Source organism: Ornithorhynchus anatinus, chromosome X5 (assembly GCF_004115215.2).
Source record: "Ornithorhynchus anatinus isolate Pmale09 chromosome X5, mOrnAna1.pri.v4, whole genome shotgun sequence".
In the NCBI taxonomy this organism is placed as follows: Eukaryota; Metazoa; Chordata; class Mammalia; order Monotremata; family Ornithorhynchidae; genus Ornithorhynchus; species Ornithorhynchus anatinus.
This window is the reverse complement of record NC_041753.1, coordinates 5,661,267-5,682,795: the sequence shown is the minus strand read 5'-3', so window position 1 is coordinate 5,682,795 and position 21,529 is coordinate 5,661,267. Positions and strand designations below refer to the sequence as shown.

Here is a 21,529-nt window from a genome sequence, read left to right as displayed (position 1 = left end):
TTAAAAATGTGTGAGCCCCACGTGGGACGACCTGATTACCCTGTATCTCCCCCAGCGCTTAGAACAGTGTTCGGCACCTAGTAAGCGCTTAACAAATACCAACATTATTATTATTATTACATAGTAAGCGCTTAACAAATACCATTAAAAAAAACCCACCGTCCCTGTCCCACGTTAGGCGGGGAGGGAGAATAGGCATCGGATCCCCATTTTGCAGGTGAGGAAACTGAGGGCCCAGGGAAGTGGGGTGACTTGCTCAGCAGGCCAGTGTCGGAGCCGGGATCGGAACCCAGGTCCTCTGACTCCCGGGCCGGGGCTCTTCCCACCAGGCCCCGCGGCTCCGTGAGGGACAGACGGCGGCTCTGAAGCTCGGGGGCGGGAGCCATCCTGTGTGTGGGTGCAGCCCCCTGCTGCGGCTACCGGACCCGGACCCTTCGGGAGCCCTCAAGCCCCTTTGTGGCCCGCGGGACCCAGGCCCACCCTGCCTTCGCTAGAGGAGTCGTCGTCGCCGCCGCCGCCATCCCTGGCCCGGGCCCCGCCCCGGGGTCTGCCGCTCGACCCACTGCGCAGGGCCGACCGGCGGGGGCGGCCCCGGAGAAGGTAAGGGGCCGACGCCGGGTGGGGGGTCCCCGGCCTGCGTCCGTCAGTCCGCCCCCGTCCCCTCCGCGGTGCCGCCCCTCGGGCACGCGTCCCCCCCGCTGGGGAGACGAGCGAGGTGGCGATGCCCCTTCTCGTCGGGCACCGTCCCCCGCCCCACCGGTCCCGCTCCGAGCCCCCTCTTCCAGAAAGCCTGCCAAAACCTAGGGGGGGAGCGACGGGTTTGGGCTTTTCCCAGATGCTCCCCATCCCCTGCCCCTCTCACTCTGCTGATCTCGCCCCCGACCACGCACGCAGGTTTCCATCTAGAGACCCCCAGAAGGTCCCAGGTGAGAGTCCCCGTTCCCCCACCAAAGCCGTTGTGGTCCACAGCTTCGCCCTCTTCCCGGACCCCGGCCCGGTGCCCCGTCGACACCAGCCCCTCCCCTCGCCGGCGCCTTCCCAGATGTGAGCGGGCCCCTGGGCCGCTGTCGCAGCCAGGAAAGGCCTTCCGCAGCCCGGCCCCCGGACTCCCGGCTCAGCCGCCCCCAGCCGTCCCCTCCCCTGGGGGCCGCCTGGCAGGTGAGCCCGGCGGGTGGGTGAAAAGGGGGCTGTGGGGAGCGAGGGAGGGAGGCGGCCGCCCTCACTCTGCCCTCCGCCGCCCCTTCCCCCCTCCTCCAGGTCTTTCCCTCGTGTCCCCCGCCCCCCCGCCCCAACTCTGGGCGCCCTATGGTGTGAGCTGCCCCACCCGGCTTTCCCAGGTGAGTCCTCTCGCCGGTCGTCCCCGGGGGGGGGACGGGTCCCTGCCGTCCACCAGCTTTACGCTCCGGCTGGGGGAGGGCGACGAGGGGGCGGGCGGCCCGAGCTCCTCCCGGCTGCTTAGGGCAGGACCGGTGACGGACCCGCTCCCCTCCTCCACCCCCGGCCCCCCTCCCCGCCCGTCACGGAGCCCCGGCGTCCCCGGGACTCCCCCTCCCCTTTCCCCTCAGGTGATCGGAGAGTGAGCGGCAGGACCCCCGGCGCCCCTCCCCACCTCCCGCCTCCGGAAGACCCGCCCCCGCCCGGCCATGGCTGCCGAGACCCTCAACTTCGGGCCCGAGTGGTGAGTGGGGTGCGGGGGTGGGGGGCGGGGGAGGTCTCGTGGAGGTGGGGGAGGATAGGGGGTGCGAAGGCGGGGGGGGGTCTCACCTCCCCGCCCCCGTCCCCACAGGCTGCGGGCGCTGTCGAGCGGGGGGAGCGTGGCATCCCCCCCGCCGTCGCCCGCCATGCCCAAGTACAAGCTGGCCGAGTACCGCTACGGGCGGGAGGAGATGCTGGCACTTTACGTCAAGGAGAACAAGGTACCGGGCCGTGGGGCGGGACGGACGGACGCTCCGGGTTTCCCTCCGTCGTGGCTCCGGGAGCGCCGGGAGGTAGGGGGTGGGGGGCTGGGGGTGGGGCAGGCGGGGCCTGACTCCTTGGGCTCACCCCCCACCCCCGGGGCAGGCCCCGGACGAGATGCAGGACAAGGAGCTCACTGCCGTGTTGCAGGAGGAACCGCTGCAGCCCCTGGCGTTGGAGCCGCTGACGGAGGAGGAGCAGGTAGCTCCGGGGACGCCTGGGGCGGGGCAGGCGGGACGCCTGGGTTCCGGGAAGGGAGGGGGGCCGAAGTGTAGGTTCCCGCGGGGGAGCGACGGGCTGGGCCCCCGAGCCCAGAGTGAGATGGGGGGGGGGGGGCGGCAGGGGGACGGGGTGCCCCGCTCCTAGGCCGGGCGGGGGGGAGCAGGTCCGCCGGACCCTCACTCCCGCTCCCGGCTCCCTCCCCAGAGGAACTTCTCCCTGTCCGTGAACAGTGTGGCCGTGCTGAGACTCATGGGTAAGGGGGCAGGCCCCCCACCGGGCAGCGTCTCCCGCGGGCGGGGCAGCACCAGGAGCCGAGGTAGGCCGGCCGGGCGGGGTCGCCGAGGTATCCCGGGAGCCGCGGGGCCGGGCGGGCCCCCGGTCCCTCACCCCCGGTCGGTCGTCCGTCCCCAGGCCGGGGCCGAGGCGAGGGCGGCTTTTACCAAAGAAGCATCGAGGAGGGAGACGGGGCTTTCGGTCGCAGCCCCCGAGAGATCCAGCGCAGCCAGAGCTGGGATGACCGGTGAGGAGGGGGCTGGGGAGGGGCGGAAGGGTCTCGTTCCCTCCCCCGGTCGGTGGCGGAGGGAGGTCGCGCGGCGCCGGACCCTGACTCTCCCCCCCGACCCCCCACTGCAGAGGCGAGAGACGGTTCGAGAAGTCGGCGAGGCGGGATGGAGGTAAGGGAGAGTTCGGGGGCGGGCGGACCGGTGGCGGGCGGGGGCGGCGGGGTCCGTCGGCCCCCCGGCCGGACGCAGTCCCTCCCCTCGCCCTCAGCGCGTTCCGGGTTTGAGGACGGGGGACCGGGCCCCCGGAAGGAGCACGCCCGCTCGGACAGCGAGAACTGGCGCTCCCTGCGGGAGGAGCAGGAGGAGGAGGACGAGGGCAGCTGGCGGCTCGGCGGGGGCGCCCGGCGGGAGAGCGACCGCTGGCACTCTTCCAGCCCCGGTGAGGAGGGGGCCGGCGGGGAGGCCGGAGAGGGGCCGGGGGCGGGGAGAGGAGAGGGGTCGCCCTGACCCTGCCCGCCTCCCAACCCCCAGACGGCGGCCCCCGCTCAGCAGGCTGGCGGGAGCACGGAGAGAGGCGGCGCAAGTTTGAGTTTGAGCTGCGGGGAGAGCGGGGCGCGGGCGGCGAGGAGGAGGGCCGGGGCGGGGGCCCCCACCCTCGCAGGCCCCGCGGCCCCGACGGCCCGGACGACGACAAGGACGGGCTTCCCGAGTGGTGCCTGGAGGACGAGGACGAGGAGATGGGCACCTTCGACTCCTCTGGGGCCTTCTTGCCCCTCAAGGTACCCGTGACGGGAGAGGTGCCCGGGGGGCGGGGGGGGGACGGGGACGGGGACTGGCGCGCGGGTGCGGCCTCGCCCAGGGCGGCGTGTCCCCCGCCCGTTTCCACCTCCTTCCCCTTCCCTGCCGGGGGCTCCCGCCCTAAGCTGACCGGCCTCCACGGGCCCGCTCTCGCTCCCCACCCCCTCCAAAACCCCCCCGGAGCAGAAGGGTCCCAAGGAGCCCATCCCCGAGGAGCAAGAGCTGGACTTCCAGGGGCTGGAGGAGGCGGAGGAGGAGCAGCAGCAGCGGCGAGCCCCGGGGCCGGAGGGGGACGGGGCCCAGCCAGGTGAGCCGGAGGGTGGGGGGCCGGCGGGGGGCGGGGGCCGGGGCCCCTCTGGGAGGAGCCCCTTAACCTCCTTCCCGCACCTCAGGTGGGAAGGAGCCCGCCCCCCCCGCACAGCGCGAGGAGAAGGCCCGGCCCCCGTCGCCACCGGCCGCCCCCGCCCCGCTCTGGGGGCCCGACAGGGAAGGGGCCGGAGCCGGCGAGAAGGAAGCTCTGGCAGTTGAAGGTAACGGCCGCGAGGGCTGGGACCCTGGGGGCCGTGGCCCTTCACCCCCTGCCCCCCCCCGACACACTGCCCTCCCCTTCTCCCCCTCTTACTACTCCTGTAGTGACTAGAGCTCGGGTCTGGGAGTTGGAAGGTCATGGGTTCTAATCCCGTCTCTGCCGCTTGTCTGCTGTGCGACCTCGGGCAAGTCACTCTACTTCTCTGCGCCTCCTTTCCCTCCTCACCTGGAAAATGGGGATGGAGACTGTGAACCCCACGTGGGGCAGGGACCGTGTGCCCCCGACGAGCTCGGATCTACCCCGGCCAGTGCTTAGTACAGCGCCTGGCCCATAAGTGAGCGCTTAGCCAACACCGTCACGGTTATTCCCTCCAGGCGATACCGCGGTGGGCGCCCAGCTGGGCCCTGGGGACGGCTCGCCCCCCGCCTCCTCTCCCTCGGCCACTCTCGGGGACACGGAGGACGACGAGGGCATGAAGCACCTGCAACAGGTGAGAGCCACGGGGCCCTCCCCGTCCCTTGTCCCCCCTCCCCTCCCGCCGTCCACCGTCTTAGACTCCCACCGTCTCGGACCCCCGTGGCCCTGATCCCCGCGGCCGCCGCCTCTGTGTCCCCGGGCAGGAGGCGGAGAAGCTGGTGGCGTCCCTGCAGGACAGCTCCCTGGAGGAGGAGCGTTTCACGGCCGCCATGCAGGGTCAGGGGTCCCGGCTGCCGTCGGCCGCCGCCGCGGCGCTGCCCCTCAGCCACGGAGCAGCCCGGAAGTGGTTCTACAAGGACCCGCAGGGGGAGATCCAAGGTACCGGTGGCAACGGGGGAGAGCTCGGCTGCGGAGCGGAACCCGGAGGGACGCCGGAAGGTGCGGTCGGTCGCCGTCACTGAGCCCCGGCCCTTCCCGCGTCCCGGCCCAGGCCCCTTTGCGACGCAGGAGATGGCGGAGTGGTTCCAGGCCGGCTACTTCTCCATGGCCCTGCTGGTCAAGCGGGGCTGCGACGAGGGCTTCCAGCCGCTGGGCGAGGTCATCAAGATGTGGGGGCGCGTGCCCTTCGCCCCGGGCCCCTCCCCGCCGCCGCTGCTGGTGAGCTCGGGCCGGGGGCCGCAGGGGGCCGGGGGTGTGGGTGGAGGGCCGGGGAGGCCTCATCCTTGGCCAGCATCCCTCCGGCCGCAGGCCCGCGAGTCTCATGCCCTCCTCCCTGCCCTCTGCCTCCCCCACCCCTGTCCATCCTCCCACCCTCCTCCTTGCTCTCTGCCTCCTTGTCCTCCCTCCCCCTCCTCTCCTTCCCGCCTCTGCCTCTCTGGCCTCCCCCCGCCTTTTCCCTGTCCTCCTTGTCTTCCTCCTTGCTTTTTTTCCCGTCCTCCTTCCTGCCTTTTTCCCTGTTCTCCTTCCTACTTTTTTCCCTGTCCTCCTCGTCTTCCTCCCTGCCTTTTTCCCTGTCCTCCTCCCTGCCTTTTTCCCTGTCCTCCCCACTACCTTTTTTCCGTCCTCCTCCCTGCCTTTTTCCCTGTCCTCCCCCCTGCCTTTTTTCCGGTCCTCCATCCTGCCTTTTTTCCCTGTCCTCCTCGTCTTCCTCTCTGCCTTTTTCCCCGTCCTCCTTCCTGCCTTTTTCTCTGGCCTCCTCCCTGCCTTTTTCCCTGTCCTCCCCCCTGCCTTTTTCCCTGTCCGCCATCCTGCCTTTTTCCCTGTCCTCCTCCTCGTCTTCCTCTCTGCCCTATTCCCTGGCCGCCTCCCTGCCTTTTTCCCCGGCCTCCTCCCTGCTTTTTTTCCCCCTCCTCCTTCCTGCCTTTCTCCTCGCCCTCCTCCCTGGCCTCCTCCTGGCCTTCCCCCCCGCCCCCTCCCCACCCCGTGCCCCCGCGCTGCAGGGGAACATGGACCAGGAGCGGCTGAAGAAGCAGCAGGAGCTGGCCGCGGCCGCCCTCTACCAACAGCTGCAGCACCAGCAGTTCCTCCAGCTCATCCGCTGGGGGGACCAGAGCGGGGGCCCCGAGGGGACGGGGCGCAGGGAGACGGAGCCGGCCGTGTCCCCCCCTCCCCGCCGCAGCCGCCCGTTCCCCCAGTGCGCCCTCCAACAAAAGGCAGCTTCGGGCGACCTGACCCCGCCGCCGCAGCAGCAGCAGCAGCAGCAGCAGCTCACAGTGTTTCTGCAGCAGCTTCAGGCTCTCAAACCCAGGTACGGATGACGGGGAGGGGGTCCGAGAGACCCCCCCCCACGACCGCCCCCCGCCCCGTCCCCCCCACCCGCCATGGCAGCAGCCGGGACCCCTGCCCTTGGTTCCGCGCCACCCACGGCCCGAGCGCTGCGCTAAGCACTGGGGTGGACGCCGGACCCTCCGGTGGGACGCGGCCGGGGGGCTCCCGACCCGAGGGGTCGGCGAGCGGGCGCCCCGTCTCCATTTTACAAATGAGACCAAAGCCCCGAGAGGTCAGGTCACTCGCCCGAGGTCACCGAGGCCGGCCGACCCGGACCCGGACCCGGAACCCGGCTCTCTCTGATTCTCCGTCCCCCACGCCGGCCTCGGTTGCTCCCGTCTTCCCCATCCCCCCGAAGCCCGCACCTGACGACGGCTCTCCCTCTTCCTCCCCCCGACCCGCCCCCAGAGGCGGGGACCAGAACCTGCTCCCCACGATGACCCGCTCCATTTCGGTGCCGGACTCGGGCCCCCTCTGGGACATTCATACCTCAGCCTCATCGCAGTCAGGTACGGGACCCCCGGCCCTCCCCCTCGGCCGCCCCGGCGGGGTTCTCTCCCGGGCCGGGGTCTCAGAGCAGGTGGGGGAAAGCCCTGCGGGTCCTCCTTCAGTCGGGCACGGACCCTTGGGCTCTCCCCTCTCCTCCTGAGAGGTGGCCTAGGGGGTAGACCCTGGCGACCCTTTCCTGCGGCTGGGCCTCGTTCCCCCTCCCCAGGCCTGGGGGAGGGTGGGTGGGTGTCCCTGCCCCCCTCTGATGATGTGTCCCCCCCCTAACTGTTTCAGGCGGTGAGGCCAGTCTGTGGGACATACCAATTAACTCTTCGACTCAGGGTCCAATTCTAGAACAACTCCAACTGCAGCATAAAGTGAGTGCGGGGCCGGGGGGCCGGGTGGATCCCGGGCTGGGGCCAAGGGACCCCCGGATCCGAGCCCCCTCCCCCGCCCCCCCCCAGCTCCAGGAGCGGAGGGACGCGGAACTCAGGGCGAAGCGGGAAGAGGAGGAGCGGAAGCGGCGCGAGGAGAAGAGGCGGCAGCAGCAGCAGCAGCAGCAGGAGGAGCAGAAGCGGCGGCAGGAGGAGGAGGAGCTGTATCGGCGCAAGCAGGTAGGGGACCGCGCCCCCTCCCCGAGGGGGGTCTCCCCGGCCCACGGGTCCGCCCACCCAGCCGGCCCCCTCCGTCCCCAGGTGCGGCAGCAGGAGCTGCTCCTCAAGCTCATCCAGCAGCAGCAGCAGCAGCAGCAGGCGGGGTCGCCGGCTCCGGGCTCTCCGCCGCTGCCCTGGGCCGGCCTGGCCAAGCCGGGGCTGTCCATGAAGGCCCTGCTGGAGCTGCAGCTGGACGCCGAGAGGCAACTGCACAAGCAGCAGGGGCACCGGGCCCAGGGCCCCTCCCAGCGGCCGGTGAGAGCCAGCCCCCCATCTCCGGGCCCAACCCCGGGGCAGTGGGGACTGACCACCCCGGGTCCCCGGGACGACGACAGCAGCCGCGGCGCTCGTTCGGCGCTTACCGTGTGCCGAGCGCCGGGGTAGACGCAGGTTAATCAGGTCGGACGGGTCCCCGTCCCCCGTGGGGCTCACACTCTCACGGCCTGAGTTCCGGCGTAGCTGGGCGGGCGGATGTTAAAAGAAACGGCAGACGGAGGAAGCGGCGGAGCCTGAGGAGACGGACATAAAGACGCAGGGGTCGGGTGAGCGTCGGAGTGCTCGTAGGGGACGGACCCGAGCGCTCCGGTGACCCGAGGAGGGAGGGCGAGTGGAAACCGGGGGGGTTGGGAAAGGCCGCCGGAAGGAGATGTGGTTTTAGGAAGGTTTTAAAGGTGGGGCGAGTGGTGGGGGGCATCTGTCGGACGTGAGGGGAGAGGGAGTTCCAGGCCAGAGGTCAGCCGTGAGATGGACAAGACGGAGGCGCGGCGAGTGAGGTTGGCTTTAGAGGAGCGGAGCGTGCGGCCCGCGTCGCGGTGGAATGACGAGGTCGGGCGGGACGGGGAGAGCCGATGGGAGTGTCTCGGAGCCGGGAAGTTGTGAGCAGGGTGGACGCTCGACCGCCGAAGGGTCTGGAGGAGAGGGGAGGTGTGTGCAGAACCGTGGGTCGCCCTGTTTCGAGAAAGAAGCCGGGCAGCAGAGGGAAGCGGAGGGGCCGGGAGGTCGGGGAGGGGGCCGGGCCCGGCGTGGTGGGCGGCCGGCAGGGGCGGCGCGGGGGGCTCCCGGCCGAGGCCGGGGGGCGGGCGCCGCCCTCGAGCCGGGGCGATTCGCGGGGGGCCCCCATTCCTCCTGCTAGACCTTCCGTCCGGCCCCCTCCCGCCAGCTCCCCACCCCCTCCTGTCTCGCAGCACGCGGGCCTGTTGCAGTGGGCGGCCGAGGCGGGGCCGCTGTGGGGAGGGCCGGAGAAGGCCGGCGGAGGCCTGGGGCTCTGGGAGGACACGCTCAAGGGCGGCGGCGGCGGCGGCGGCGGCGGCAGCCTGGCCCGCAGCCTCAGCCTCAAGAGCAGCCGCAGCAGCCCCTCCCTCAGGTGGGCCCCGGGGGACGGCCGAGGCCGCGGAGCGGGGGGGCCGGGGGGGCGGGAGGGGGGCTCGGCCGGCGCCCTCTGACCCCGCCGCCTCCCCCCCCCCTCGGCGCGGCCAGCGAGGTGTACGGGCCCTGCGGCCGGCCGGGCCGCAAGAAGACGGACGAGGAGGAGAAGCTGCTGAAGCTGCTGCAGGGAATCCCCAAGCCCCAGGACAGCTTCACTCAGTGGTGCGAGCAGATGCTGCACGCGCTCAGCGCCACCGGCAGCCTGGACGGTGAGGACCGGGCCGGGCCGGGGCGGGGGGGGACCCCGGGGCCGGGGGGGACCGGGGCCTGAACCCGCACCCTCCCTCGGGCCCGCAGTGCCCATGGTGGTGGCCGTCCTGAAGGAGGTGGAGTCCCCCTACGACGTCCACGACTACATCCGCTCCTGCCTGGGGGACACGCTGGAAGCCAAAGAGTTCGCCAAACAGTTCCTGGAGCGCCGGGCCAAGCAGAAGGCCAGTCAGCAGCGGCAGCAGGTGGGCCGCCCCCACCGGGCCGGGGCGAGGGATTCGGGGGGCGGGAACGGAGGGACCCACCCCCCAACCCGGCGTCCCCGTCCCCAGGAGGCCTGGCTGAGCTCGGGGGCCTGCCTGCAGGCGGCTCTGCAGAACAACCACGGCTCCAAGCCGGGGCCCGGGGAGCCCGGCGGGGCCGCCAAGGCCAAGAGGAGAGCGCTGGTCCTGCACGCGGACCCCAGCATCCTAGGTAGGGCGCCGGACCGCGCCGCCGAGGGTCCTCGGGATGTGGGGGGGCGGTCCGGGAGGCTCCCCCGTCCCCTCCGCTAAACTCTCTCCTCCCCCGGGCCCCCAGGCTACTCGCTGCACGGCTCCCCGGGCGAGATTGAGACCATCGACGACTACTGAGCGGCCTCCCCGCCCCCCAGGCGGGGGAGGGGGAGGAGCCGATCGGATGCCTGGGACCCGCCCCCCCCACCATCATCACCCCCCCCCCCCCAGCTGGAGAAGGGGGAGGGAGGGCAGCAGCCCGAGGAAGAGGAGGAGGAGGAGGCGGGGCCTCAGCACTTGTTACAAACCACAATGCACCTTAACCCACCACGAGGCACTTTACATTGGGGGGGGCGGGCTGGGGAGGGGGCGGCAAGTTGCATTTTTGTTTTGGGGTGGTTTTTTTTGTTTTTTTTTTACAAAAAAATACTGAAGGAAAAAGGAAAAAAAAACCTAGAAAATGTAAAACTACAAAAAGAACAAGGCAGGGCCAGGCCTGACTGTCGGCCAGGCTCCGGGCTCTGCGCTGGAGACCCTGGGGGACTGGGGGTTTGGGGTTGGGGGGGTGGGGGCAGAGTGAGGGGGGGGATTTTTTTTTTTAAAAAAAAGGAAAGACAAAAAAATTTTTGGCTCCGACAAACAGAAATAAAACACTGTTATGGAGGGGGGCGGGGCCCCCCCCAGCTTCCCTCCCCGCCGGCCTCCCCGCCCAGGATGCACTTAGCTCCCCCGGCCACCCCCAAACCGGACTGGTGGCGGGGGGCCGGGGGGGTGGTTTGCACAGGGGCCGGTGCGGGAGAGGGCGGGGTGGGGCCGGAGCCCCCGGGTCTCTCCCCTCCCCCCGCCTCCTCGCCCCCCCGGCGGGAGTGGGGGCCGGGGGGCCCCGGCTCCGGTGTCGAGCGACAGTTGCACAGGGATGCGGGGGCGACGGGGGCGGGGCGGGGGTCTGCTCAGAGGCGGGGCCTCGGACCCCCGCCCCGGCCCACGTCGCGGGGCGGGGGCCGGGGACTTCCCTCCCCCACCTTGAATGTAGCCCCCGCCGCCAGGACCCCCAGCTCCCCCCCCCCCGCCCGCCCGCCCCCGAGGACGGAAGGACGGACGGACGGACGCGGCTGTGGTCACCGAGGTGGAAGGATGCTCGGACTTTCCCCCACCCCCCGCCCCGGCTCCCGTAAGCCTACTGTGATTGTGGGGGGGTGGGGGGCCGCCTCCGCCGTCTCTCCGGAATGGAATGTCCCGCCCCCACCCCCCCAACTGTCTCATCTCCTCTCCCGGGTCCCTCCCCGCCCCCCAAAAGCAGTATTAAGGGAGGGTCCCCTCTGCCCCTCCAAACCCATGAATGTATTTGCACCGCCCACGCTGCTTCCCCCCACCCCACCCCCCCGGCAGCGACTTTCTTTCTTAAATTTTTTTTTTTTTGCACCAAAGTGGCAAGTGGGAAGAGGAGGGGCTGCCCAGGGGGCCGGGGGTCATCCCAGGCCCCCCCCCCCCCGACCCCAGCCTCCCCCCCCCCCCCAGAGATAAGCAGTGTTAGTGTCTGTGTAATGACAATATTCTCTCTAAAGCAATAATGAGGGCGCTCTGGCAAGGTGGCGGGGAGGGGGTGTTCTGCTGCTGCTGCCCCAACTCCCCCCTCTCCCCCCCCCCCCGGTATTTGAGGGGGGTGGGAGGCGGCAGCCCCTCCAGTGACTGAATGTAACACCTCCTCCCCCCCACCGTGAGCAGGGGCTGTTCCTTCCTCCCCACCCCAATCCCCCACCCCGGAAGAGACTGATCCTGGGGTCCCCGAGACTGGAGCAGCCTTACCCCGTCGAGGAACCCCGAGGGGAGGGGGCACACCCAGCTGGGACCCCGGGGGAGGGGGTGCCGGCGCATCCCCAACCCCAACCCCCCACCCCAACCTCCCTTCTGAGAGTGTCAATGTTTACAAACACCCAGCCTGCCCCCACCCCCGGTCTTCCTGGGTCCCAGCTGCTCTCCCCACCCCCCTCCCACACCCCCTCGCCCCCTTTATGTCTTGTCCCTGTTTGGTCTCTCTTTGCCCCTGTAAATACCCCCCCCGCCCCAAAAGAAATAAACTTAGCGTGTGTCCCTCCAGTTCCTCTGTCAAGTCTTTATTGGGAGGGCGGGGGGGGAGGTTGGGGCGGGGGGGTTCCTCTCTCTCTCAACCCCCCACCCCCCACAAAGGCACCGAGCTGGTGGGGGGAGGGGGGGGAGATGGCGGCCCCGGCCCCCAGGCTGGGATGGAGTCCCGGAGTCCACCGGGTCCGGCGCTCTGCACGAGGTAAGCACTCGGACCCCACGGAGAGGTCGATCCGGGCCAGCCCTGGAGCCGGTGGGGGCTCGCCGGGGGTCGCCCCCGTCTCCGACGGGAGGCCGGGGACCCGACCCCCACCCGGGGCGGGGAGCCTAGAGCTGCCAACGCCCCGCCACGGGCCCCTGCCCTCCTCCCTCGCCCGGGCCCCAGCCGCTTGGCGCAAAGCGACGAGAAGCGCCCCATCCCGGGAGGACTTGGCTTCCAACCCCGGTTCCGCCGCGCGGCCGGGGCCCGGTCCCTTGGCTTCTCCGGGCCTCGGTTTCCTCGGCTGCAAAACGGGGATGAGGCACCCGTTCTCCCTCCCCCTTGGCCGGCCAGTCCCACGGGGGTCTGCGTTGATTATCCTCTGTCTTCCCCTGAGTTTAGCACAGAGTAAGCGCTTAACCGACATCACAATCATTAGCTCACAGCCGGTCGTCCGGGGGGGCGTGCCACGGCCGGAGATGGGGGCGGGGGGGGGGGGGGGGTGTCTCCGAGCGGGAGACGGCCGGGCGAGGAGTCGGGGGAGGGAGGGGGGCCCGGTCTGGTGGGATTGGCGCAAAAGCAGTGGTAGAGGCCGGGTACAGAGTTGGAATCGGTGCCTTTATGGAAAAACAAAATATAATAATAAAAATTAACATAGAACTGGTTAAAAAAAAAAAACCCACGCCCTGGAGCCCTCTCCCCACCCGCTCCCGGGCACCTGGAGCGGAGGGGGCGGCGAGGGGTCCCCCATCTCTTCTCCGCGACCCGACCGGGACCCCGGGGAAGGAACTCGACCCCGGGTCGGGGAGGGGGGGGCCGCTGGGGGCCGGGCACGGGCCCCTCCCCCGGCCCTGTAGTGTCGGCCCGCCCCCTCCGGCCCGCCCCCACCGGCCCGGCCCTCCCCGGGTTCGGGAGGGGGAGCGGGTCGGGGGGCGGGGTGAGGGGAAGTGGGGGGGGGGAGCGGGCGGCTAGTTCCAGATCTTGAGGAAGGAGTCCCAGGAGCCCGTGGCCACCGCCATGCCGTCGTCCGTCACGCCCAGGCAGCTCACGCGGTTGTCGTGGCCGGCGAGGACGCCTGGGGGGGAAAATGGGGGGGCGCGTGCTCAGGCCGCGGCCCCCACCCCCGGCGACGGCCCCCCCCCCCCCCGTCCCCCCGGGGCCCGGCCCCACCTGCGCGGTCGCCCTTCATGGCGTCCCAGATGTTGCAGTTGAAGTCGTCGTAGCCGGCGAGGAGGAGGCGGCCGCTGCGGGAGAAGGCCACGGAGGTGATGCCGCAGATGATGTTGTCGTGCGAGTACATGAGCAGCTCCTGGTCCGCCCGCAGGTCAAAGAGGCGGCACGTGGCGTCGTCCGACCCCGTGGTGAAGGCGTGCCCGTTGGGGAAGAACTGAGGCGGCGGCGGCGGGAGAGAGGGAGGGGGCCCGTCAGCGCCCGCCCGGCGGTCCCGCCCCGCCCCCCGGCCCCTCCGCCGCCGGCCCCCGGCCTCACAGCCACGGCGTTGATGTCGGACTCGTGGCCCGTGAAGGTCTGCCGGCACATGGAGTCCCTCACGTCCCACAGCTTGATGGAGGCGTCGCAGGCCCCGGACACGAAGCTGCGCCCGTCGGGGGCCAGCGACAGCGACATCACGTCCCCGCTGTGCCCGGCGAAGCCCACCGTCTGCTGCCCGGTCTCGATGTCCCACAGTGCGCTGGCGCGGGAAAGGGGGGGGGGGGAGGGGGGTCAGGGCCCGGCTCGGGCGGGCATCCCCCTCCTCCCTCGCTGCCCCCCGGGGTGGGGGGCGTCCCCCTCACCAGGTGGTGTCCCCGGAGCTGGTGATGATCTGGTTGTCATCCAGGAAGCGGCAGCAGGAAAGGTAGCCTGGGGAGAGAGGCCGCTCAGCCCCCGCCGCCTCACCCTTCTCCCCTTTCCCCCCTCATCCCCCGCCGTCCCACCGGTCTCTTGCCCCCGACTCTCCGTTCCCACCCCGTCCCTCCGGCCGCCCCCCAGACGAAGCCCCGCTTTTCCTCATCCTTCTGCGTCGCCCTGACTCGCTCCCGCCAGCCCCACTGCACTCTGTACCTATCGTTTCCACTGCGAGCCCGTCGCTGGGCAGGGACGGTCTCTATCTGTTGCCCAACTGTCCATTCCAAGCGCTTGGTACAGTGCTCTGCACATAGTAAGCGCCCAATAAATACGATCGAATATCTCATTTCATTTATCTGTATTGGCGTCCGTCTCCCCGGCTCTCGCGGCAGCTCGTGGCCGGCGGGGAACGTCGCCCTTTACGGTTGTTCTGTACTTTCCCAGGCGCTCAGTCCAGTGCTCCGCGCACGGTAAGCGCTCGATAAATATGACTGAACTGAATCTCTCGCCACCGTCCTCCCCGCCTCCTCGCCGTCCTACCATATAACAACGGTGCTTGTTAAGCGCTCACTATGTGCCAAGCACTGTTCTGATCGCAGGTGTTAACGATCATGGTAGTATCCGGAAAGCGCTTATTATGTGACAAGCATTGCTCCAAGCGCTGGGACAGATCCAAGCTCATCAGGTTGGACACAGTCCACGTCCCTCATGAGGCTCACAGTCTTCATCCCCGTTTTACAGATGAGGGAATTGAGGCTTAGAGAAGCGACTCCCCCAGGTCGCCCAGCGGACAAGCGGCGGAGCCAGGATTAGAACTCGGGGCCCTGCGACTGCCAGGCCGGGGCTCTAGCCCCTAAGCCGCCCCGCTGCTTCTCCGTTCCCTGATCCCCCCGCCGTCTCCCGCCCCAGCTCCCTCACCGGTGTGCCCGGGCAGCTCGCGGCTGACTCGCACGTTGCCCTCGCGGGTTTTGAGGCTGTAGATGGAGCAGATGTTGTCCAGACCCCCGCACGCCACGAAGTTCCCCGACGGGGCGTAGGCGCAGGTCATGACCCAAGAGGAGCGGAGCGGGATGGCGTGGACCTGTGGGCGGGGGAGAGGGAGGGGAGAACCACAACAGGAAGAGGAGGGGAAGGAGACGGGGAGGGAGGTCATTCACCCCCCCCCAAATCTCACCCCCTCCAGGCCCCGGGTCCCCAAGCCGTACCTTGTTGGTGGTGTAACTGTCCCAGATGATTAGTTTCCCATCCTGGGAGGCGCTGACCAGGAGCCTGGGGGTGCAAGACGACCGGGCATGGCCAAAGACGCCCTCCCCATACACACACCCCTCAAATCAGGGCAGCGGGGCCCCTCCTGGTCCCCCAATTCTGCCCGCGCCCTCGGGGGGGGGGGGGGGGGTACGGACTACAACTCCCAGAAGCCCTCGGGGCAAGAGGGTCCCCTGCGGGGCGGGCCGGCCGCCCCGGGGCACCCTGGGAAATGTAGTTCGGGCCCAGGCGGGCGGCCTACCTGGAGTCCGTCCCCCAGTGCATGGCGTAGATCTTGGCCAGGTGTCCGCGAAGAGTCCGCCTTGTCCTCATCTGGATCCGCCCCACGGGGTCGAGCCCGGCTGTGATCTGGGCGGGGCAAGGAGGGAACTCAGGGGTGGTGGGAACCCTTGGGGGCTGCCTCCCTCCCCCCCCCCCCCCCCCCCCCCCCCCCGCCAAATAGTCCAGCTGTCCTCAATCGTTCCATCGTATTTATGATAATGTTGCGATTCTATAAGCGCTTACTATGTGCCGAGCACCGTTCTAAGCGCTGGGGGAGATACGGGGTCATCGGGGGGGGGGGTCCCACGTGGGGAATCACAATCTTAATCCCCATTTGACAGATGAGGGAACTGAGGCCCAGAGAAGTGACTTGCCCTCAGTCACCCAGCTGCCAAGTGGCAGATCCGGGATTCGAACCCATGACCTCTGGCTCCCAAGCCCGTGCTCTTTCCACTGAGCCACGCTGCTGCTGCTTCTTTTTATTGGGCGCTTACTGTGCGCAGAGCACCGTGTAAGCACTTGGGAGAGTCCGACGAAAGAGTCGGCAGACCTGTTCCCCGCCCTCAACAAAGCAGCCCGGCCCGGTTCGGTCAATTCATTCAACTGTATGTATTGAGCGCTTAGTGGGTGCAGGGCACTGTGCTAAGCGCTCGAGAGAGGACGGTACAACAGTAAACAGACACATTCCCTGCCCACAACGAGCTGACGGTCTAGAGGCACAGGGGGTGGAGCGCGGGCCTGGGAGTCAGCAGGGCCTGGTTTCTAATCCCGGCTCTGCCACCCGTCTGCTGGGTGACCTGGCGCAAGTCATTTAACTCCCCTGTGCCTCAGTTCCCTCATCTGCAAAATGGGACTGACGGCGGTGAGCCCCACCTGGGACGGGGTCTCGTGTCCAACCTGATCGGCTTCTATCTCCCTGTGGCCGAACTGTACGTGCCGAGCGCTCAGTACGGTGCTCTGCACCTAGTAAGCGCTCAACGAATACTACGGAATGAATAATAATAATAACGTTGGTCTTTGTTAAGTGCTTACTAGGTGCAGAGCACTAAGCGCTGGGGGAGATACAGGGTCGTCGGGTTGTCCCACGTGCGGCTCCCAGGCTTCATCCCCATGTTCCAGATGAGGGAACCGAGGCCCAGAGAAGTGAAGGGACTCGCCCACGGTCACCCAGCTGACAAGTGGCGGAGCCGGAATCCGAACCCACAACCTCCGACTCCCAAGCCCGGGCCCTTTCCACTGAGCCACAGTACTCCAGCGCTTAGGACAACGCTGATCCCAAAACAAGCGCCTGACAAACACTATCATCATTATTACGAACGCGTCCCTACCCCGGCGCTTAGAACAACGCTCATCACCAAGTGAGCGCCTGACAAACACTATCATTATAATAAGAACGTCGGTATTCGTTAAGCGCTTACTCTGTGCCGGGCACTGTTCTAAGCGCTGGGGGAGATGCAGGGTCACCGGGTCCGTCCCACGTGAGGCCCCCGGTCCTAATCCCCATTTTCCAGATGAGGGAACCGAGGCCCGGAGAAGTGACTCGCCCACGGTCGCCCAGCTGACAAGTGGCGGAGCGGGGATTCGAACCCACGACCTCCGACCCCCAAGCCCGGGCTCTGGCCACCGATTAACCCGTATCCACCCCGGTGCTTAGAAGAGCGCTCGGCACAGGGAAGTGCTCACGAGGTACCGTGGTCCCTAAGGGGTCTCCAGCCTCGGGTCCCCCCGCCATCGCCCCGACGCCCGACGCTGGTGGCGCCCCCCCCGGGACCCCTCACCTGGGTCAGCGTGGAGTCCCCGCATGCTTTCCGCGCGTCCTGCTCGGAGGAGGTGGGGCGGCGGGGCCGAGGCGGAGAGGGGAAGGAAGCAGACGTCAGCGAGGAGGGGGTCGGGGTGGGGGGCCGGGGGTGACCTCGGACCCCGCCCCCCGCCCGCGGCTCCGCCCTTCGGACCCCCCGACCCTCACCCGGATCTGGTTCCGGAGCTGCTCGGCCTCCTGTCTCAGCTGCTCCAGCTCGCTCATGGCAGCGGGTGGGGGGGAGCGGGGACGGGGAGGGGGCGGGGTGGGGGGCGGCTCCTCGAGGGGGTCCCGGACACCTGTGCGGGGAGACAAGGGGGCGAGAGGCGGCTGAGGGCCCGGCCGGACCCCGGCTCGGGGAGGGGGGGCTCCACCCCAGACTTCCCCACCATCGCCCGCCCCCCACCCCGGAAACTGCCAGCGAGAACACAAGAGGAAGTGGAGGGGAAACCCCTCCCCCCGGAAACCCGGCCCCAGGGATCCCTGGGTGGGGGGGGGGGGGACCCCTTAAATCCACCCATCCTCTCTCCGGGGGGGGGGGGGGGTCCAGAGCCCCGGTTGGTTCAAGGGGTTGCCTAGGCAACCATCCCCCGGGATGGGAGCCCTTCATCGGCGGGATCCACCCCCGGCCCCATTGCCAAGGCAACCGCATCCTGGGGCGGAGGAAAAGGGGGAGACCCCCCCCCCGCGCCCCATCCCTCTCCCCCACACCCCCCCTTGCCCCAACCGTGTCCCCACCCCCCGATTCCCCGACCCCCCCCCCATCTCTTCCCCAAGGCCGGTGCCCACCTCTCCCCGCCCCTGCCCACACCCTGCCTCCTCCGGCTTGTTTACAGATTTGGGAAAAGCCGATTGGGCGCTAACGGGGTTGGGACGGCTCAGGCAGGATAATCCCCGATCCGGCCGTACCCCATTATCGGGCTGGGGGAGCGGGGGGAGGGAGGATGAGTCCCGCGGCCCGGGGGGACGGCTCGCCCTCCCCGCGGCCCTCCCGGGGGGCTCCCAAGGAGCGAAGGAAGTGGCCCCCGGGGCCCAGGGGAGCCGCTTAGCAGTAATTAGAGTCGTCCGAGGGGAAGGACGCAAGCCCAGAGGCCCACGGGCCCGCGGCTGCTCTCTCCTTCCTCGTCTGTCGTCTCTGAGGCTCGGGGTGCGGCCCCCCCAGCATCCCGGGGTCCCCCCCTCTTTGCACACCCCAGGCGGGGCACGACCGGGGTGCGGGGAGGCTCTGTCCCGCCCCCCCCCCCCCCGAGGGGTCCCCGGAGAGGTCAAGATGGGGAGCCGGGCAGAATCGTCGACGAGGCAGGGCCCCCCCCCCCCGAACAACCGTCACCCCCAGGGTGGCAGAGGTCAGAGGAGGGCGGCAACCCCCGACACACCACACACAGACACACCCACCCCCCGCGGGACCCTTCCCCGCCCTGGGCCTTGGGGACGGGGGGCACGGGGAGGCACCCCACAAATCGGGGGAGGAGAGGGGGGCAGGGGAATTGGGGAGGGGGGCCCGGAAAAGGGGGGCAGGGGAATGGGGGATCTGGAAAAGGGGGGCAGGGGAATTGGGGAGGAAGGCCTGCAAAAGGGGAGCAGGGGAATGGGGGATCTGGAAAAGGGGGGCAGGGGAATTAGGGATCTGGAAAAGGGGGGCAGGGGAATTGGGGAGGAGGGCCTGCAAAAGAGGAGCAGGGGAATTGGGGACCTGGAAAAGGGGAGCAGGGGAATTGGGGAGGGGGGGTCTGCAAAAGGGTGGGGAGGGGGAGCCCCATTATAGGGGTGAAGCAGGAAGTGACCCTGCTGGGGAAGGAGGAGGAAGGGCGCCGAGGGGGGCCAGGAAACTGTCGGGGGGCTCGCCAGAAAATAGGGAGAGGGGGCTGGTTGGTTGCCACGGAGCCCCCACTTTTAGGGGGTGTGAGCCCCCCCAAGATGGGGGCGGGGTGGGGGTGGGGCCGGGAGCATCAGGGCGGGGACGGGGCCTGGAGGGGAAGGGGAGTCGGGGGTCTTTAGGCGGACCCTCCCGTTCCCCCCAATTTGGGGGGGCGGAAGGAAATGGGGGGCGGGCTGGTTGGGGGGGGAAAGGGGAAACTGGGGAGTTTCCTCCCTTCCTGGGAGGCCGGGACTGGAGGCCAAGGGAGGGGCGGCCCGGGGGATTGGGGGAGGGGGTTTGGGGGGGGGGGGGAAGGGGACTCCTTTTCCCCGCGGAGGTACCTGCGGCGGCGGGGCGCTGAGGCTGGGGGGGAGGGGGTCGCAGGCAGCGCGCTCGGGGTCCCCGTCTCCCTCCGCGGCGCCGGCGGATGGATCCCTCCCTCCCGCGACGCGCCTCGGCCGCCGCGCTCCCTCCCCCTCCCCCCCCCCCCGGCGGAGGGATCCGGCCCGCACGGTGACGAGGCGGGGCCGCGCCCAGGGCCCCGCCGGGAGAGACCAAAGGCCGCCCTGGGCGGGAGGGGGGGGGGGCGGACAGAACGACCGGGAGAGAAACGGCCAGGATTGCGCCCACCTCCTTTCCCATAGCCTCACTCTCCCCCTCCGAGGCCGAGGAAGGGGCGGGGAAGGGGGGTTCCCGCCCCGAAACCGACGCGGGGCTAGGTCCTCCCCCCCCCAGGTGCAGAAGGTGGTACGGGCCGTAGTTGGAGCTGCTCAGCAGTCACGTGACGGGGGCTCGCGCCCCTCCCGGAATGGGCGTGGTCCGGCCTCGGCGCGCGCGCGCGGGGGGGGGAGGGGGCGCCGAGCGGCCATGTTGTCAGCTGACCTCGCCCCCTCCGGCCCCGCCCCCCGCCGCCAGGGGGCGCCACACCCAAAGAGACGAACCTCCCCCCAACAGAGACAACGAAGGAGACACTTAGGGGAGAGAGATCTCCACTCAATCATTCAGTTGTACTTACTGAGCGCCTCCTCTGCCCCGACCCCCGTACTAAACGCTAGAGCAAGAGAACAATAGGCAGACACATTCCCTGCCCACAGCCAGCTGACCAACTAGAGGGAGGCCTTCACGGATTCGCTCAATTCGTTCAACCGTAGGCCTCGACTTGGGCATTCTGAGCGCTTAGTTCGATGCTCTGCACATAGGAAGCGCTCAATAAGTACCGTCGAATGAATGGATGCACCCAGTAAGCGCTCGATAAGTAGGGTTGAATGAATTTATTGAGCGCTTCGTGGGTGCAGAGCGCCAGGCTCGGGAAAGGACAATAGAACAAAAAACGGTGGCATTTGCTGCCCACAAGGAGCTGACAGTCTAGAGTCGGGGAGACAGACATTAATACAAATAAATAAAATGACAGATATGGACATAAGTGCTTTGGGGCTGGGAGGGGAGAGGCAGTGAGACACACCCCCCCCCCACACACCAGGATTCATTCAGTCAATCGTATTTATTGAGCGCTTCCTCTGTACAGAGCACTGTACCTCTACCAATAACAATGGTGCTATTTGTTAAGCGCTTACTATGTACCAGGCGCTGTATCGAATGCTTAGAGAAGCAGCGTGGCTCAGTAGAAAGAGCACGGGCTTTGGAGTCAGAGATCATGGGTTCAAATTCCGGCTCTGCCACTCGTCAGCTGTGTGACTGTGGGCAAGTCACTTAGCTTCTCTGTGCCTCAGTTACCGAATCTGTAAAATGGGGATTAAGACTGTGAGCCCCACGAGGGACAACCTGATTCCCTTGTGTCTACCCCAGCGCTTAGAACAATGCTCTGCACATAGTAAGCGCTTAACAAATACCCACATGATTATTATTATTGATTCTATTTATTGCTATTGTTTTTGTCTGTCTGTCTCCCCCGATTAGACTGTAAACCCGTCAACGGGCAGGGACTGTCTCTATCTGTTGCCGAATTGTACATTCCAAGCGCTTAGTACAGTGCTCTGCACGTAGTAAGCGCTCAATAAATACTATTGAATGAATGAATACAAGGTAATGAGGATGGACACAGGCCCTGTCCCACACGGGGCTCACGGTCTGAATCCCCATTTTGCAGATGAGGGAACTGAGGCCCCGAGAAGTAATAATAATAATAATGTTGGTATTTATTAAGCGCTTACTATGTGCAGAGCACTGTTCTAAGCGCTGGGGTAGATACAGGGTCATCAGGTGAAGTGACTTGCCCTAAAGTCACACAGCAGAGAAGCCGGGATGAGAACCCGGGCCCTTCTGACTCCCAGATCGGGGTTCTCTCCAAGATGAAGAGGCAGCAGTGAGGGAGAGAAAGCAATCGGTGGGATTTATTGAGCACTTACTGCGTGCAGAGCACTGGACTAAGATTTTAGGAGATCACAATCCAACAGAGTTAATGATAATATTAACTGTGAAATTTGGGAAGCGCTTACTATGTGTCAAGCCCTATAGTAGATACGAGGTCATCAGGTCCCACAATCTAAGTAGGCAGGGGAACAGGTATTGAATCCCTCATTTTGCAGACGAGGGAACTGAGGCACCGGGAAGTGAAGCGACTTGCCCAAGGTCACACAGCTGACAAATGGCAGAGTCAGGATTAGAATCCAGGTCCTCCGACTCCCCAGCCATGTTCTTTCCACAAGACCGTGCTGCTTCTGATCGGTAAACGTGTGTCCAACTCGACTTGCTTGTATTCACCCCAGCGCTTAGTACAGTGCCTAGTACACAGTAAGC

General features: G+C 68.0%; 2 protein-coding genes across 5 annotated transcripts; one reads left to right on the top strand and one right to left on the bottom strand.

Annotated features, from left to right (window-relative positions):
- The first annotated feature begins 313 nt into the window (after positions 1-313).
- GIGYF1 (GRB10 interacting GYF protein 1) lies at positions 314-9,677 on the top strand. Of its 4 annotated transcripts, none has more exons than XM_029056233.2 (26): positions 314-600; positions 970-1,158; positions 1,258-1,337; positions 1,566-1,678; positions 1,787-1,916; positions 2,062-2,157; positions 2,383-2,494; positions 2,590-2,698; positions 2,812-2,852; positions 2,950-3,120; positions 3,213-3,460; positions 3,666-3,786; positions 3,872-4,009; positions 4,383-4,498; positions 4,629-4,803; positions 4,916-5,082; positions 5,865-6,172; positions 6,601-6,701; positions 6,976-7,058; positions 7,146-7,295; positions 7,377-7,589; positions 8,519-8,697; positions 8,811-8,968; positions 9,057-9,214; positions 9,335-9,443; positions 9,549-9,677. In XM_029056233.2, exons 4-26 carry the CDS (start codon positions 1,644-1,646, stop codon positions 9,599-9,601), a joined length of 3,171 nt encoding a protein of 1,056 aa, XP_028912066.1. In that variant the 5' UTR covers positions 314-600; positions 970-1,158; positions 1,258-1,337; positions 1,566-1,643; the 3' UTR covers positions 9,602-9,677. The 4 variants fall into 4 exon arrangements, with proteins under 4 accessions (XP_028912066.1, XP_028912064.1, XP_028912061.1 ...); XM_029056232.2 differs by having other exon boundaries at positions 315-600; positions 9,302-9,443; XM_029056231.2 differs by having other exon boundaries at positions 5,880-6,172; positions 9,057-9,443.
- Positions 9,678-12,671: 2,994 nt separating this feature from the next.
- GNB2 (G protein subunit beta 2) lies at positions 12,672-19,251 on the bottom strand. Its single transcript, XM_029054685.2, has 10 exons — positions 19,114-19,251; positions 17,083-17,213; positions 16,895-16,933; positions 15,097-15,203; positions 14,795-14,858; positions 14,508-14,670; positions 13,538-13,604; positions 13,233-13,434; positions 12,915-13,131; positions 12,672-12,819 (listed from the first exon to the last, which is right to left on the bottom strand). Exons 2-10 carry the CDS (start codon positions 17,137-17,139, stop codon positions 12,713-12,715), a joined length of 1,023 nt encoding a protein of 340 aa, XP_028910518.1. The 5' UTR covers positions 17,140-17,213; positions 19,114-19,251; the 3' UTR covers positions 12,672-12,712.
- Positions 19,252-21,529: the final 2,278 nt, after the last annotated feature.